At 43.2% G+C, this 16,548-nt stretch overlaps 1 protein-coding gene across 1 annotated transcript in view; it reads left to right on the top strand.

Moving 5' to 3' along the window:
* GCT (RNA polymerase II transcription mediator) overlaps nucleotides 1-16,548 on the top strand; it is a 38,713-nt gene that overhangs the window by 3,855 nt on the left and 18,310 nt on the right. The window contains exons 2-13 of the mRNA XM_078583667.1: nucleotides 726-819; nucleotides 1,273-1,346; nucleotides 1,434-1,573; nucleotides 1,658-1,744; nucleotides 1,852-1,939; nucleotides 2,032-2,115; nucleotides 3,232-3,309; nucleotides 3,389-3,468; nucleotides 3,558-3,636; nucleotides 11,990-12,250; nucleotides 12,325-12,411; nucleotides 13,427-13,685. Of these exons, the coding sequence (XP_078439793.1) occupies nucleotides 796-819; nucleotides 1,273-1,346; nucleotides 1,434-1,573; nucleotides 1,658-1,744; nucleotides 1,852-1,939; nucleotides 2,032-2,115; nucleotides 3,232-3,309; nucleotides 3,389-3,468; nucleotides 3,558-3,636; nucleotides 11,990-12,250; nucleotides 12,325-12,411; nucleotides 13,427-13,685 (1,341 nt within the window). The 5' untranslated portion in view covers nucleotides 726-795. The remainder of the gene's footprint in view (nucleotides 1-725; nucleotides 820-1,272; nucleotides 1,347-1,433; nucleotides 1,574-1,657; nucleotides 1,745-1,851; nucleotides 1,940-2,031; nucleotides 2,116-3,231; nucleotides 3,310-3,388; nucleotides 3,469-3,557; nucleotides 3,637-11,989; nucleotides 12,251-12,324; nucleotides 12,412-13,426; nucleotides 13,686-16,548) is intronic.

The following is a 16,548-nucleotide window of genomic DNA, read 5'->3' as shown; positions in this document are numbered from 1 at the left end:
ATTTAGTTGTCCTTACTGCTGGGAAACGTATTAACAGGATGAGATAATAACATACTGATTACACTGATGACAAGACTAAAGTGATAGTTGTCCTCGTTGACAATGTAGAGGAAGTCAACATTCCCATCCGACAAAAAATGGCGTACTGGCAGCAAATTTTGAATTCTTTATTATCTCGATCTAGTCTTCCCGTTCCCTTTTTATAGTGTGCCGCCTTGTCTGATAGGTCATTGGGAGGATCTTATCATTTTCTAATCAAAGTAAAACATGCATCTTATGCAAGAGATTAGTGGGCACTTGATGCAATCCTACACCACAATTTTGGCACTGTATCCCTTTAGGGGTACTGTGGTCATTTCCCTTCTCTTATCTCTGATCCTTAAGTATCATTATCCCCTACAACCCTGTCCCTCGTGATTGTCTCTATTTCCCTGCGTCTTCAGGGGGTTTGCCTCCAGGTGATCCCTACACCTGCCTGGCCTTTCCTCTTCCCATTTTCCTGAATCAAGATTCATATCAGTGCCTGGAGCTGACGTTGTTGAAGCATAAGCAAATTCATTGATAATGACTTCCCAAAGTGAACTTTATTGGTCCTTTAATCTGCATTGTCCTTGTTCTCTGTGCTCATTTTGAAAAGAAGTGCAAATGAAAGCATCTTAATCCTGAATTATTTATTCATTTTCTCTGATTACATACAATGACATCTAATATTTTTGCATTTGCAGGTGTTCCAAATATGTTGAACATGTATATCCAAATAACTTTTTCCATGAGAGGTTCTGATTCCTGAGAATCATGTGGACAAACGTCTACAAAATTGTAAAGCTTTGTCTTTCTTTTGACAACCTTTAAATTCCATTCATGGATAATGTTTTAATGCCGTCTGCTTAGCCTCTTCATCAGGAAATTTTCGATTTTCTAACTATCTACGCCCAATTTAGGTTACATTTTCATTTTCCCCTTTTTTGAAACAATTTCCCTTTTGAAATCACTTTAATCTATTTCTAGTATGGTAGATACGCCTGCGCTCCTTCTACATGATTTAATTTTTGTTTCGTTCAGTATCCGAGCTCAAGAACTTTTGAACTGAGACTCGGCTGAACTTTCTGTGATCCAACGGCTGCTACTCATTCATTTTTTTGAAAGAATGATATTCGTTCTTTTATTTTACTTTTTGGATCAGTATCAGTTTTTTTTTGAATTATTAGATCAGTATCAGTTAAAATGCTTCCATCCCGTTTTCATTTCATTCTTTTTGTCGGGTTTATTTAGGGAGGCTTTCAAGTGGTATCTTGGTTCCAATTTCTGCCATACGAACAGGATCCATCCTCACTGCGAGAAAAAAGGTACATCATTTCTGTCTCCTTCAAATAATAAATTTGTATGGTTTAAAATATTTTAAAATAATATTTTTATCCTGCTTCAATTATCAGCCAATCTTCGAATGAGAGAGATCCTGCAACTCGGTCCATACTCGCTTCCCATCTCCGGCTGCAAAACGAAGGGTTTCTCAGCACATGGTCCAGCTCCTTTGTTGGTCCGTGGGATCCATCTCAGGGTGCCCACAACCCTGGTAAATTCCCTTTGTTGAAACTTTGCATCTCTGTCTTTTGATTCCATGTTGCTCTATGTTAAATAAGTCTTTTTTTACGACCAGATGAGAAAATCAAGCTTTGGCTTTTCCTTCCTGGATGTTACTCTTCAGTTTCTGAATCTGCTCGCAATTCTGTTTCACGTTTAAGAGGTATTTTCTCCCACAAGAGTTTTCTGCAGTGAGCTTGTTCCGTTCCCCGAACTTAGTGTTTTAAATTAAAAATGTAATGGCTATTCTTGTCATATTTCTTTTGCAAGTCATTGCGAATGGGGTTTGGTCAGCTCCTGGAGACTCAGAAGAGGTTGGACTTGCTCTTTCCCAGTGCCTGAGAAATCGGATCGAAAGGTTTTACTTATTTGCTCAGTTGTTTTCAACGTCACATCCCCATAAAAATTTCTTTCTATGGTGTTCATAATATTTATTGATCTGTAACGCAGATCTCTTCGAGCACTTAATTTTGTAAGATTCGGGGATGTGTTCACAAAATGCCCTCCATTGTCATCAAGTGAGAAAAATTTCAGGTTCGCGGCCAAATGCTCGCTGTGTTTGTACTTTTTATTATTCTCTTTCTGTCATTGTGATCTGTCATCGTGATCTGTTGGGCATGAATGCACATAAAGTTAACTTTCTTTAAAAAATGCGCATGACGCCAACATCAAACTCCGGGTTTGTGTTTACAACATTAAATTATTGGAAGGTTCTCCAGTTTTAAGGTCATATTTATATGTATGTAATTTTTTTTCATAACTAAAGGAGTTGTATTGGCCTTAAATTTCTCCATGACTTTATAGTTCATGCTCAGACTGATACGAATCTTGTGCTAGGTTCGGATCGGAAGGGGAAGAGGACGAGGCGAGGTAGGAAATTCCTGGGGTAGAGAGGTGAGACGGGAAGGGTAGGAGAAGGAGGCCGAGCAGGGGAGGTAGGGATCGGCCGGGGACGAGCCGCCTAAAGACGTGGTGATGCAGAGACGATTGCGAGGACGGGGATTGTGGAGGGAGACGGAGCGTAGATGTAGGAGAGATGAGAGGAGAAGAGAAACCAATAGTTACTTAAGAACCAACATCCAAGTCTGCCCTCCCTAGAGTGAGGGCAGTGCTATTTAAAGGAACATAAAGCCAAACATGACGAGAATGCCCCGATGCGGCCTGGGGAACCCTATTACAGATATTGTTCAGAGTTCTACAAATTGCTTTAGTGAAAAATATGGATTGTTCAACTATCTCTGCATCGTATGTTATCATATTCTGAACATGCCTTTTAGAAATGTATTAACAGTTCGTGTTCTTTTATCTTTCTAACGTTCATATTATCTACAGAGCCCTGAAGGTTTCTCTGAAGCTCTTTCTCTCTCTCAAACAACTTTATTTCATCTCTAGTTTCACATTTTCTGTTATTGTTTGTCTCATGATGAATATAGCTGTATTTCTTAAAAAAATCATGAATATAGCTGTATCTTTACTTATCTCTTCGTTCTTGGCTTACCTGTTATCTATTTTCTACATTTGGAGTATCCTGTGATTAGTTGACCATAATATATTTCAGAATGATCTGTTTTCTGTTCTCGTGGAGGATGGACTATCTTTCTATTACAATCAGATAGTCAATCAAGCTTTATTAATTTATCGTATTTGCAGGAGAGTGCAGCCCTCGTGTGAGTTCATTTTCATGGCCACTGACGAGGCTATTTTTGTGCATGTTCTTGTATCTGCAAAGTAAGATTTGCTAAAAAATTTTCCACTGCCTGAATTAATAAACTCTAATCTTTGATGAAGTATACCCGTTTTTTTCTAGGCATATTTGTAGTCTCCCTGGAGATGATGTGAAACGAGCACTGAAGTACTTCTCTAATGGAAAGAATGGCGGGCTGCCAGGTGCCATCTCATTTGTAATTTAGTTGATTCGGTAGTAAGTGAGCCATCGACCTTTTATTAGTGTTTTGTTTATATTTGGATTTCTCCAGTAATTTCTGCACCCAACGGATTACGAGGAAGGCTAGTTGGCATTTGCCCAGCTGACCTTGTGAATCAAGTTTATCTCAGGTATAATTTGTACCATCCTTTATCTATTAGAGTAACCACACAGCATTTCCATGCTTTTTGGCAGGCCTGTTTGATATGTTATCATACTAGAGATCACATTTACCTTTACGCCCTAAGTTCTATATTGCATTAACGTGTGAAATGTAGTACTTGTTCCATTGGATATTTCGTTCTAAGATTTAATCTCGTTTGGTTTGGTTTTATTGATAAGCCATGTCATGAGCCCCGTTTGAAGGCTGACTTGTTATCTTGAAAATGAAGTTATCATTTCTGTTTGTGAATCTTGCCTCAATTCCTCAATCTAGGACCGAACCCTAATGGTGTATCAAAGCGTTACTAAATCATGAGACTACATACTTGACTTTCTTTTGATGGATTTCAAGTTTGCAAGTGACCATCTGCATCACTCCTTTTCCGCCTTTTGAGTTTTGGTGCATGATCTCCTCCCTTTTGTCAATCGTCTCATCCTCTTGCAAACTGTTCTTGATTTCTCATTAAACTGGTGTCCGTAGCTTCCTGTACCTTCCATCTTGAATCTAGGTTGCCTGTCTTGGGAAAGTCGCTTGGTGGGCGACTTGGGATCTGATGAGAAAGGTGTTGGATATTGGGGACGGAAAGAGATAGAGGATGCAGGGTGACTGGTAGAGCTAAGAGAGTTATACAATAAACCAGAAGAAGGGCTCAATTTTTACTTCATTCTTTCTGACTTAAATTGGCAGATACAAGAAATGGGTTCGGAGGAGTTTTGGTTCTTTATTTCACGAGCGGGCATGCAAGAAATGGGGTCGATTAATTGTGTCTACACATGGAGAAGTACGAGGGGGCCTAATACTCTCTCCCGGTTGGACAGGTTTCTCTGCTCAGTGGAGCTATTGGAGGAATACCCGTTGGCCGATGTGCGTGCACTCCCTAGACCGTTGTCGGATCACACCCCAATTTTATGGCAGAATAATGTCGGCCAAAACAGACCCACATACTTCAAGATGGATAAATCGTGGTTGCGGGAGAAGGGTTTTAGAGAAGACATGATGTCATGGTGGTCATCTCAACCCGGCGATGGCACAGCCACGGTGCAATTGGCCACCAAACTGGCAGGCTTGCGCCTTCATCTATCAGAATTCAAGAAAAAGATCCGAGAAGAACGTCACCGCCGTAGAGATGAAGCCGTGACACGAATTCAGCAGATAGATGCCCTCGAAGATACACAGGGCTTAACTGATACAGAGCGCACGGAGAGAAAAAACTGCAGAGGGATAGTTGAAGACGAAGACAAGAAGCTAGAGCTGGACTGGAGGCAGCGATCTAGCCAACTATGTCTCAAGGATGGGGACGCCAATACTCGGTTTTTCCACTTAGCTGAAAATGGAAGACGGCGCTCAAATCAAATACTCCGTGTGAAAGTGGGGGCGCAAGAATTTGTCGGGACACAGATGGTTGAAGAAGCGCTGGCAAACCATTTCAGAGAAGTGACCAGAAGAGGGGCTCGGAACCAGTGGAGATGGAGCGGTAGAAGTGCATCCAAGTTAACACAAGTCCAACAAGATGAGCTGGTGAAGCCATTCCTGGTAGAAGAAGTGAGGAAGGCAATCAAGGGCTTGAATGAACGGGTGGACCGGGCCCCAATGGATTCCCAGTATTCTTCTTCAGCGAATTTTGGGAGGTCGTCGGATCAGAGGTGATGAGTACATTGGAAGAATTGCGTCGTGGTAATTATGGCTTGGAGAGACTAAACCGATCATATTTATTTCTGCTGCCCAAGCGCTTTGGGGCCATCAACGTGGGGGATTTTAGGCCCATTGCACTCTCGAATTCCATATACCTTATCATCGCCAAGGTGTTGGCGAACAGGCTAAGGGTGGTAATTGGAGACCTGATCGGACCCTTCCAATCAGCTTTCATCCTGGGGAGACAATTGGTGGACAGTGCGGTGGTGGCAGGGGAGATCGTATCCACATGGAAGGCGAAGAAGAGTAAGGGTTTCATATGGAAAGTTGATTTTGCTAAAGCATATGACTCGCTTGATTAGAGATTCCTATGGTCTGTTATGCGCAAACGTGGGTTCCGCGATGAGTGGGTGACCTGGGTGAAACGGTGTGTTATGTCTCACTCATTCTCGATATTGGTCAATGGTCGAGCTGAGGGGGGATGGATCCGGCCACAAAGGGGAGTCCGACAAGGTTGCCCGCTAGCACCGCTGTTGTTTCTACTTGCGGTGGACACCCTAGCCACATGCACAGTCAAAGCCTGCGAGCAGGGCCTTTTCAAAGGTTTCCAAACAGCAAGCTACCCTGAGGGCATCCCGCTTTTGCAATATGCGGATGACACCACATTTTTCATTGAAGGCTCGATGACAGAAACTCGTACTCTATCAGCACTACTAGATCTGTTTGCAGACTTCTCAGGACTGCAACTGAATCGAGCTAAGTCCGCGTTCGTAGGCTTTGGACTTGCTTCAGAGGAAGAGACACAGTGTGCCGAAGCTTTAGGCACACCTCGAGGATCGCTCCCGATGTGTTACTTGGGTCTCCCATTAACAGGGCGACGTATTCTAGCAGCTGATTGGCATTTGGTGGTGGAGAAAGTAGAAAGGAGGCTGGAAGGATGGCATAACAAAGTACTTTCGAAAGGGGGCCGATTGGTGCTTCTACGATCGGTGCTTTCTGTGATTCCGATATTTTACTTATCGGTATTTAAAATACCAGCGGGAGTGGTGAAGCGTCTGGAGGGGGCGATGAGGAGGTTTTTTTGGGGAGGCAATGGAGGGGAAGACCGAAAGGGGGTGCCGCTAGTAGCGTGGGAGATTCTATGCAGACCTGTAAAGCACGGAGGGCTGGGGATCCTACATCTGGAGTCAATGAATTTGGCACTGCTGACCAAGTGGGTGGAAAATATTGCGACTTCAGCGGAGGGGCTGGTTTTCAACATCCTGAGAGACAGATATGGCTCCGAGATAGACTGGGAGAGACGTTGGGCTAGGGTCAGAGGAGAGTCCCCTTTCTGGAGCTGCCTGTGTCAAGCCATACCTCGCATTCTCCAGTTCTTTGAGCCCAGATTGGGAGATGGGGCAATATTTCGCTTTTGGACCAACAATTGGTCCAACAACGGCCCAATGCATTTGAGGTTCCCAAGGCTATTTGCGTTAGCACGGAATCCAGAGGCTACGGTCAGGGAATGTTGGGACGAAGCTTGGGTCCCTATGTTGACAGAAGCTTTATTAGAGCCGCGGTTTGGGGAGCTGATGGAGCTGCAAGAGTCACTTTTACCCTTCAGACCGATAGCTGATTCCCGTAACGGTTGGATATGGCGGGGGTCGTCCTTCTCGGTGAAAGATGCGTATTTGAAAATCCGAAGAGCAGCTCGGGACGACGAGACGACAAGTAAGGCCTGCCATATGTTGATGACGCGCAAAGTTCCCCTTAAAGTGCGACTCTTCAGCTGGTTGTTGAGGCGTCGAAGGCTTGTCACACGAGTCTAGCGACGGAAATGGTCCCCTGCGACTCCCACTGGCTGCCCTATGTGTGATAGGTGAGAGGAAAATTGCTCCCACCTGTTCTTTCATGTCAATTCGCACAGTGCGTCTGGGCATTGCAGCAATTGCCGGGGGTGGATATCTCCTCAGACGCGGCCTTTTGGGCTTCAGTTTCTGACGGAAGACACGGAAGCCGACTTGATTGGGGCCGCTTGCTTGCGGTGCTCTGGACGATATGGATACATCGAAATGAGGTGGTGTTTAACGATAGGCCGGCTTCAGTAGAGAATGCCATTCATGATGTGGAGGCGCTGAAGTTGTTTTGGGGTGGAGGGAGAGGATAGCCTTTTTTGAGTATGATTGTACATTGTTTGTACACAATTTTTATTGTTAATGATAAAGAAGGCCATCGGTTCCGGGTGGTCTTCTTTATTGTTCAAAATAAAATAAAATTGGCAGATACAAATTTATGGAAAAAGTCGTACAAAAGTAATGAATAACATCCTTACCTGGGTTTTTGAAAAAACTCTTCTGCACTGGCAAATAAAGGTGGGCTGTTCTCTTCCGAGGAGTCTGGTTTTTAAACTGCCTCAGTAGGGACCCTCATCCGTCATATCTTAGTCTCCACTGTTCAAGAAACCAGTCAACAGATGGATTATTGTAGATGACTTAGTAGCTTACTTCAATTAGCTCCTTGTCAACAACTTGGGGCGCAATGAATTTCAGAGTTTCCTTTTACTGAGGAAACAACTCAAGCACTTGACCATAGATTCTCCATCAATTGCTGATTCACAGTTGTATTTGTGGATCAACAAATCGACAATACAACATGCCTGGCTCTGGGATTCAATGACCCCTGAAATTGATGATTCCTGAAGTTGACGACCTCTAGCTCTGTGATTCCAGCACTATGAGACGATCAAATCCATATAGGATGCCATGCACAAGCAACACTTAAGGAAGATGTTGAACTTATTATTCCATCCATTACCATTGTTCATGGTAATTGACCATGTATTGAATATGCTGACAAACTGATAGAATATGGAGGGAGATTTATCCCTCCAGATTGCTCTCCGCAAATTCGTTTACAAGGAATATGTGTTCAGACATAGATACTGGTTTGGACTCTGAATTTATGATGCCGAGAAGTCAACTGCTCAATCTGGTGAGATATGGTTAAGATGACCCATCATCCTCAAGCTGTTATATATATGTTTTCCATGCCCAGCATGTGAATAATTTTGTCTAAAGATGTGCTTGGGAGTCCCTTGTTAGAGATATTTGAGATCTTTGTGCTTGAATGAGCATATGTAAGCTGAACAATTTCCCTGTTCAATCCACCTGAAGATGTTCAATTTTTCAATTCTCTCTTTGAGAAGAAACACCTCATCTCCTGAAGGTGCTTGGTTCTCATTGTTACTTCATCTCCTTATTCAAAAAAAAAGAAAAAATTTGTATGCTCCTTTTTCTACCTCTTGCATGGCAATGGAATAAGCCTGCCCTCTGGTTTGGGCTTTCCATTGCAACTTCCAACACTGCTTGTGTGTAGTTCCTCTTTTGCAATATGTACGTCATGAACCTTTTTTTGAATCCGCTTTTTGTGATTTTCCCACTTTCCCAACCTTATACTGTCCTATTTTTTGCTTTATGCCTTCAGGCATTGTCTTCGCTATCTCGGACTTGGTCACCAGTGCGGTACCAATCTCCATTTTTATGAACATGATCTCATATTTGTACTCTGTTAGAAATTCCGAGAGGGAATCTATCTTTGATCGGGAAAATAAGGAAAATCGGATAGAGGTGGAAGATGAGAAGGATGAGGCCTGTCAAGAACTTCTCAATTCTGAAAGTTTGACCTCCTGTCAAGCAGCATGCGGTCCCTGGATTCCACGAAACACCAAAAGTCATAAATATGCTGTTATTTCAATGAGGGTATTTATAACCGTTTGTTTACATGAAGGGCTTTTCCATTTGTTAAACTTAGTTCCCCTTGTGCAGCTGTGGTTCTTCCTCCAGCACCCTTTCCTAAACCTCTCTTGTGGTTGCTAGGTATTACAAAAAGGAGAATAGAACATCTTACTCATTCACCTATTACCGCTGGTTTAAATAAACAGCCAATAAGAGTAAATGGGCTGGGCTCACCCTATTAAGTCACTTATTCTTAAATGGGCTGGGCCCACTCATATTAAGTCACATGGGTCCACTTATAGAAATGCTTACACGTTAAAAGGGAGATATTAAAAATAAGAGATGGAAAAGCAACACTGGCTAACACTATTTCCTGCTTACGTCAAGAGTGACTAACTGGGCCTTCTGTTGCCTTCCTGGGCCATCATTGAAAGGGTCTTGTTGGAACCATCTCATTCTCAGTCTGTCCCAATGATCCACATATGACTCTGGTCGTATCTAGGGGTCATTTTAGTTATTTGATCCATTAAAGGGGCACATTTTTGTCATTTTAGCCTCTCAAGGTTGTTCTGACCCGATGGAAAAAATCGGATTACTTCGTTTGGATTTGTTGAGAGTGATTTTGATCTAGTTCATGGCTTTTAGAAGTAGAAGGCTCTCTGGTGGGATACTCACGGAAAGAAAAAGATTGCAGCCAGTTTGATAATAATCGAGTTGGGTTTATCTCTCTTCCCAGGAAAATTCCATTCTCCCACAAACCTCCTTCAGCTGAAGCCTTTCCAGGCATCCCTTTCCTCTGCTGATGAACTTTTTTTTTGAAGAAAATATGGAAGACCACCCGGAACCGGTGGCCAACCTGCTATCATTAAGTATAAATGTTTTGTACAAACAATATACAAACCCGACCAAAAAGGACTATCCCCCCCTTTCCAACCCAAAAATACACGAGTGCCTCTACGGCATGAATTTCTTCCCCTATCGAAGCCGCCTTTCCTTTAAACACCACCTCATTCAGATGTAGCCATATCGCCCAGAGCACTGCGATTAACCATTCCGCTCCTCTTCTGTATCTTCCGTATATGACTAAAGTCCAAAAGGCCTCGTCTGAGGAGACATTCACCTCCAGTACCTGTTGCGATGCCCAGACTCTCTGGGCGAAGTGACACGTGAAGAATAGGTGGGAGCAGTCCTCCTCCCCCCTAGCGCACATAGGAGAGTCAACGGGAGCCATGGGGGCCCATCTCCACCGATAGAGCCGTGTGATCAGCCTCTGCCTCCGCAATAACCAGCTGAAAAATCACATTTTCAGTGGAACTTTGAGCTTCATCAACATGTGGCATGCCCTATTGATGGTCAAGTCATCCCTCGCTTCCCCTCTAATCTTCAAACATGCTTCTTTCACTGAGAACAACGACCCCCACCACGTCCAACCGTCTCCACTTTCATCTGACGGGCTGAATGGTAGAAGTGACTCTTGCATCCCCAAAAACTCCTCAAATCGTGGCTCTGATAAAGCTCTTGTCGAGATAGGGACCCACGCCTCGTCCCAACACTCACTGACTGTGGCCTCTGGGTGCCTCGCTAGAGCAAATAGTCTTGGGAACTTTAACTTCATGTTGCCTTAGTCTTGGGAACTCTGCGGATGAACTTTACAGCACACTCCCTCTCTCTGTGAATTCCTGTCGACAATCTTTTGGCAGTCCCCTTCCTCTACCCCTATCTTCCCTGATACGAACTCCTGGGTTAGTATCAGCACACATGTACTGTGGCATCCTGGCTCTCCAGGTTCTGTATTTTGGATTCATCGGAACCATAACTCTAATGAGAGAAAATTGCTCAGTCCTCTGCCAATGAGAACGAATTCTACGTTGTGGTTCCTGTGGATGATGTTGAAGTCGGCAAACTTCATCGTACTGGGTTATGCCCATTAGAACCCTTTGACCAAGACACTCATGTTCAGTTAGGTTTGGCTAAGCAATCTTTGATTGGCTAGAACTTGTTGCTACCTCTTGCACTTCCTTCCTTCTTGACTTCCTGCATATCTTAATCATGATGCTATATTTGAAGACAAGCTGACACAAAGTAAAACCAGGAGGAGGAATCTTGCACAAACTGATTCGATATGGATAAATATATGTTAGCCCCTCTCCCTAAGATTGTCGGCAAGAATATGTAACTGCTTGGGTCGATTCTGAAAGTGCCATTGAACTGGGTTTGCTCTCTAGAAGGTGTGCATGCGTTCTTAAACTCTTGAAGGTCTTGGTCTATCCTCCATCCCTACTGCTAGATTGTATTCCACATCTTGTTCTCAATCTATTAATCTACTGTGCTTTCACAAAACTCACTGAGTCTGTCTCCGTTATGGTACCATAACTGATACTCTTGCGAATTGTTCCTTGCTCCAATTGTTTTCCTTTACCCGTCATGCTCAAATTATTTCCTCATATCATTTGATTGTGATGTCTACCTTAAGGCACTGTCACTGTCAGCCATCTGTGTTTCAAGAAACTTTCCTTTGACGTCTTGGGCATTGTCAACTATTTTTTTGAAGAGAAAAATTGTCAACTATATCTGGTGTCATTGACTGATAGGGTTACTATAAAGTCACCATATGTGATACCCATCATTGTCAATCATCAATGATAATCTAGTCTTTGTCATTGTCAACCACCGTAATATTCATTAACGTAAACATCAACAAAGGACTTTGATGTTGGAAATGACATGGACGATTGCCCAACTCTTGTATACTTTATGGTATTGTCGGATAAGTTTTGTCTCAAGAGTCAATGAAGATGGTCCGAGTAAGTTGTCTGAACAATGAAGTCAAAATTTGAAGGGATTCTAGTTCACGTATAGTTCTTTTGTATCTGTACTTGATATTTGAATTACTACCATTATATTTGGTCAACGCAATGTATTTCACTACAGATTATTAATTGATAACTGTATTTCTTTGTCAACACATTCCAGCAAGGTTAAGTCTTTGAATGATTCAAATGGAGGCGGCATGCCATCCCATTTCTCTCAGTATTCTAGCAGTCGCTCAAAGGAACAGAACTGCTGTATTGAAGTTGCCATGGGCGACCACCAGCTTAATATGCCAAGAAAATGTGAAACAGAGCAGGGTTCATCTGAAGTTTTCTCAACTCTGGAAAGAACGTTAATTTACCCTGTGGAAGCTGTGGTTGTTCCGCTCCTGTACAAAGCCTTTTCTAAATGTTCTCCAAAAAGGTCCTGTTCATTTGATTTATTGATTTGCCCCTGGAATTGTGCCATTGTTTGCTGATGGAACTGTATATCTACAGATTTTGGCTTCATAATCGGGTGGAAACAACATTGTCCGATGCTTGGACTTTATGGGATTCCTCTGAACCTTCTTTAACTATCAAAAGGTTTGTTCTTCTTTAACTATCAAAAGGTTGTTTAAGAATGTCTATTTGTTTCTCGATCCATAGGCTGACCAAAAACTGACTTTATTCTTCCTTTTGTACTTGTTTATGCTTATATTTGGCTCCTCAGCATTTGGGGATATTCTAAATTACAAAAAGTGATGATGATGCTTGGATGAGACTGGGTTCTTGCACCGTCCCAAGTCAATTTTAGGGCAGACAAATGCAATGCGTTCTTTAAAAGTTGAAAAATATTTCTCTATCCTGGAAAGAAAATTGGAGTTGATAACAATTTAACCCCTGACATTAATGAATGCAAAAACTCCTGGATTGTAGTGGGACGCATCATGGGCCATAGAAGTCCCACCACAACCACTTTGTAGTCCATATATTCGCGTCTCAACTCATACATCCTTGACTTTTAAAGAAATATAGGCATTGGATGATCTCAAAGGTAGTTGCATGATATTTGGGTTAATCAAAATGTTCTATCTAAACATTTTCATCAATACTTTCGCATTCTGAAACCATGGATAAACTAAAATGGGAGTTTCTGTTAGACATGGTGGTTCAGGGAAAGATTTTCGGCCAGATTCATATTCTATGAATTTTGAATGCAGTTCTTACGAGAGATGAATAGATGGTGGATCAATAAACCCGTCGCTCAAAATAGTTGTATATGATTCTTGTGCATGTATCGGTGGTCATCTGTTAGATTACATGCTCTCATCTTATAATAGGTCGTATCGCTTCACATCATGTGATTAGCTCCTTCTGTTGTACCAGATCCAATAATATATTGTAGTTTCTTTTGGCCAGTGAAACTAGTTTTGCCTTTTTTCATAACTTATTTTATAACTGATTTGAGGGAAACACAGAAGATCCTAATGTTTGAGTTGCTAAGAGAAAATAACATCACCAAACCTTTGTGTAAAAACGTTGAAGTTTGGTGTTTATATAGAAGAGATTGGTAAATTGTCATTAGTATTTCTCATCTTACTCTCTTTTCTTGACACAGTGTGGGACTCGAAAGTGCTACCTTTATGGAGTCTATAAACGATGATTCTGATGAATCAGGCCTAAAACAACATCAGAGGTACAACAGCAGCAGCAATAGCAATGGTAGCAGCCGTAGCAGTATAAGTAGCACATCTAGTGGCAGTGAGAACATGACATCAGTCAGAACGCGTGAACTGGAAGCTGATGCTGATTCTGTTACTTGCGCGCAGTCTGGTTCGTCTAGAAATGAACAGACAGAAAATAATGGCCGAAAAGTGGTACTTTGTCTTTCCTTGGCCATTTCATCTGGACGTTTTCTTAGAACATTGTTATCTTGTTACGTCCAAAAATCCTTTTATAAAACCGAACCCTTTTTATGAATTTGCATGAATACTGGGGACTTGATTAGATGCAAGTCTGAGAAACATAAAATTTATTGACAGTATATGCGTCGTATTTGATTCGACGGATTATTTTACTCCTAATTTACTATTTGGTAAATCATTCAGTTCCTTATAAGATGCAACTTTAATATGAATTAAAAATACAAATAAAATACTGTTACTCGGAATTGATACTGTGAGGTGATCGTACGATTGAGACGTTGCCGTGACAGGGAAATGAGAAAGAAAAAGGTTGTGCTCACACTATATTTCTTCTACACATTCTTTATACACGATCGATTACAATGGTCCTTTAGCAACAGCTAGAATAGCCCCAAAAGATGGGCAGCACGTGGGCCACACATGCTTGTAATAATCCCGTAACACCTCTCCTCAACCAGAGGAATGGATGTCATTCATTCCTAGCTTGAACACCAGGGCGTTATGTTGATCTCTTTGAAGAGCTTTGGTGAGGATGTCAGCCAATTGTCGCTTATTAGGGATGTAGACAATGTCAATGACGTGGGACTCAATTTTGTCTTTAATAAAGTGGTGGTTGCTCTCCATTTGTTTGGTGCGATCATGTTGAATTGGATCACGGTTAAGCTGATTGCAGATTTGTTGTCACAACAGAGGATGTAGGTTGCAATGGTGAGAAACCCAACTCATGGAGGATGCCTCAAATCCAAAGTGCTTCACAAATGTCCTTATCAAGGGCTTGGAACTCAGCTTCAGTTCTGAATAAGGACACGACAGATTGCCTCTTACTACACCAGGTGACAAAGTTGCCGCACAGGAGAGAGCAGTACCCAGTCGTAGACTTGCGATCAATCTGCGAGCCATCATAGTCGGAATCAGTATAAAGTTCGAGATGCAAAGGCATATCTCGAGAGAAAGAGAATCTAAGCTCAATGGTTCCCTTTAAGTAACGTAGAGTTAGTATACAGTTCGTTATCAATCTGCGACCCAAAGCGTATGATTCGCTCAATTGGAGATTCCTATGGTCGGTTTTGCGAAAGCGGGGTATGGGTGGCATGGGTATGACACTGTGATACATCCCACACATTCTCGGTTCGGGTCAATGGTCGGGCGGAAGTGGGATGCATACACCCACAGAAAGGAGTCAGGCAGGGTTGCCCGTTAGCCCTGTTACTATTTGTCCTGGCAGTGGACACCTTGGCCACCTGTACCCTTGAGGCATGCAAATGCGGCATATTAAGGGGCTTCCAGACTGTGGTCTACCCAGGGGGCATTCCACTACTTCAGTATGCGGACGACACGACATTCTTCGTGGAAGGATGGTGACAGAAGCTCACACACTATCTACAGTGTTATATATTTTTGCGGACTTCTCAGGGTTACGTCTCAAACAGGCTAAGTCGACATTTGTGGGATTTGGACTTTCGTCGGTGGAAGAAGCGCAATGCGCCAACAGGCTAGGCACGCCTCGGGGTTCTCTACCAATGAGTTATCTAGGTCTTCCACTGACAGGAGACGCATTTAAACCACAGAATTGCAACCAGCAATCGAGAAGGTGGAGCGGCGGTTGGAAGGCTGGCAGGCCAAAGGGCTATCAAAAGGGGGTTGCTTTGGTATTATTGCGATCAGTGCTTTCAGCGATCCCAATATTTTACTTGTCGGTGTTTAAAATACCATCAGTCGTGACAAAGCATCTGGAGGGACTGATGAGGAGGTTTCTTTGGGGAACCAATAGAGATGATGGGCGTAAGGTGATACCCCTGGTAGCATGGGAAGAGGTCTGTAGGCCCGTGAAACAAGGAAGGCTGGAGATACTCCACATAGACTCCATGAATCTGACACTTCTGACCAAATGGGTGGAAAGGATCGTGACGTCAGCGAGGGCCTCGTCCTCAATGTCCGTAGGGACAGATATGGCGCGGAGACTGGTTGGGGGAGGTGGGCTAAAGTTTGGGGGGAGTCCCCCTTTTGGTGCAGTTTGCATAATAGTATACCCCACATCCATGAGTTCTTTGACCCCAGGTTGGGGGACGGGGCCGGTTTTCGATTCTGGACCGATAACTGGTCCAATCAACGTGTCCTGAAGCTGAAATATCCAAGACTTTTTGCTCTAGTGGGGAATCCAAATGCCACGGTCGATGAATGCTGGTTGGGAGCTTGGGTCTCTATCATGCATGGGGCGTTATCAGAGCCACGGTTTGAGGAACTAATGGAGATGCAAGAGAACCTTTCACATATCAGACTGCCGAATGTATATCGAGATGGCTGGGTGTGGCGAGGGCCATCTTTCTCTGTGAAGGATGCATATTTGAAGATCCGAGGGGAAGCGGGGGGAGACTCGTCAACCATCAATTCATGCTCCACGCTGATGATGCAAGAAAGTTCCTCTCAGGATGGGGTTCTTCGGCTGGTTATTGAGATGACGAATATTGGTCACACAGGTTTTTCAGAGGAGGTAGAATCTGATGACTTCCATCGAGTGTCCCTGTGTGCCCAGGGCGACAAAGACTGCTCCCACCTATTCTTCACTTGTCAGTTCACCCAAGGAGTATGGGCATCAGAGCAGATACCAGGGGTGAATATCTCCTCCGACGAGGCATTTTGGACCTCAGTCACTGGTGGTAGGTACCGGAGCAGGCCGGAATGGAGGAGGCTACTTGCGGTGCTATGGGCGTTATGGCTGCACCGAAATGAGGTGGTGTTCAAGGGGAGGCGGGCGTCAGAGGAGAACATCATTCACAACATTGAGGCACTTGTGTCTTTTTGGGTTGGATGGAAA

The sequence above is a fragment of the Wolffia australiana genome, chromosome 12 (genome assembly GCF_029677425.1).
Source record: "Wolffia australiana isolate 7733 chromosome 12, ASM2967742v1".
Classification (NCBI taxonomy): Eukaryota; Viridiplantae; Streptophyta; class Magnoliopsida; order Alismatales; family Araceae; genus Wolffia; species Wolffia australiana.
The sequence above is the reverse complement of the archived record's forward strand: the minus strand, read 5'-3'. Positions and strand labels throughout refer to the sequence as shown.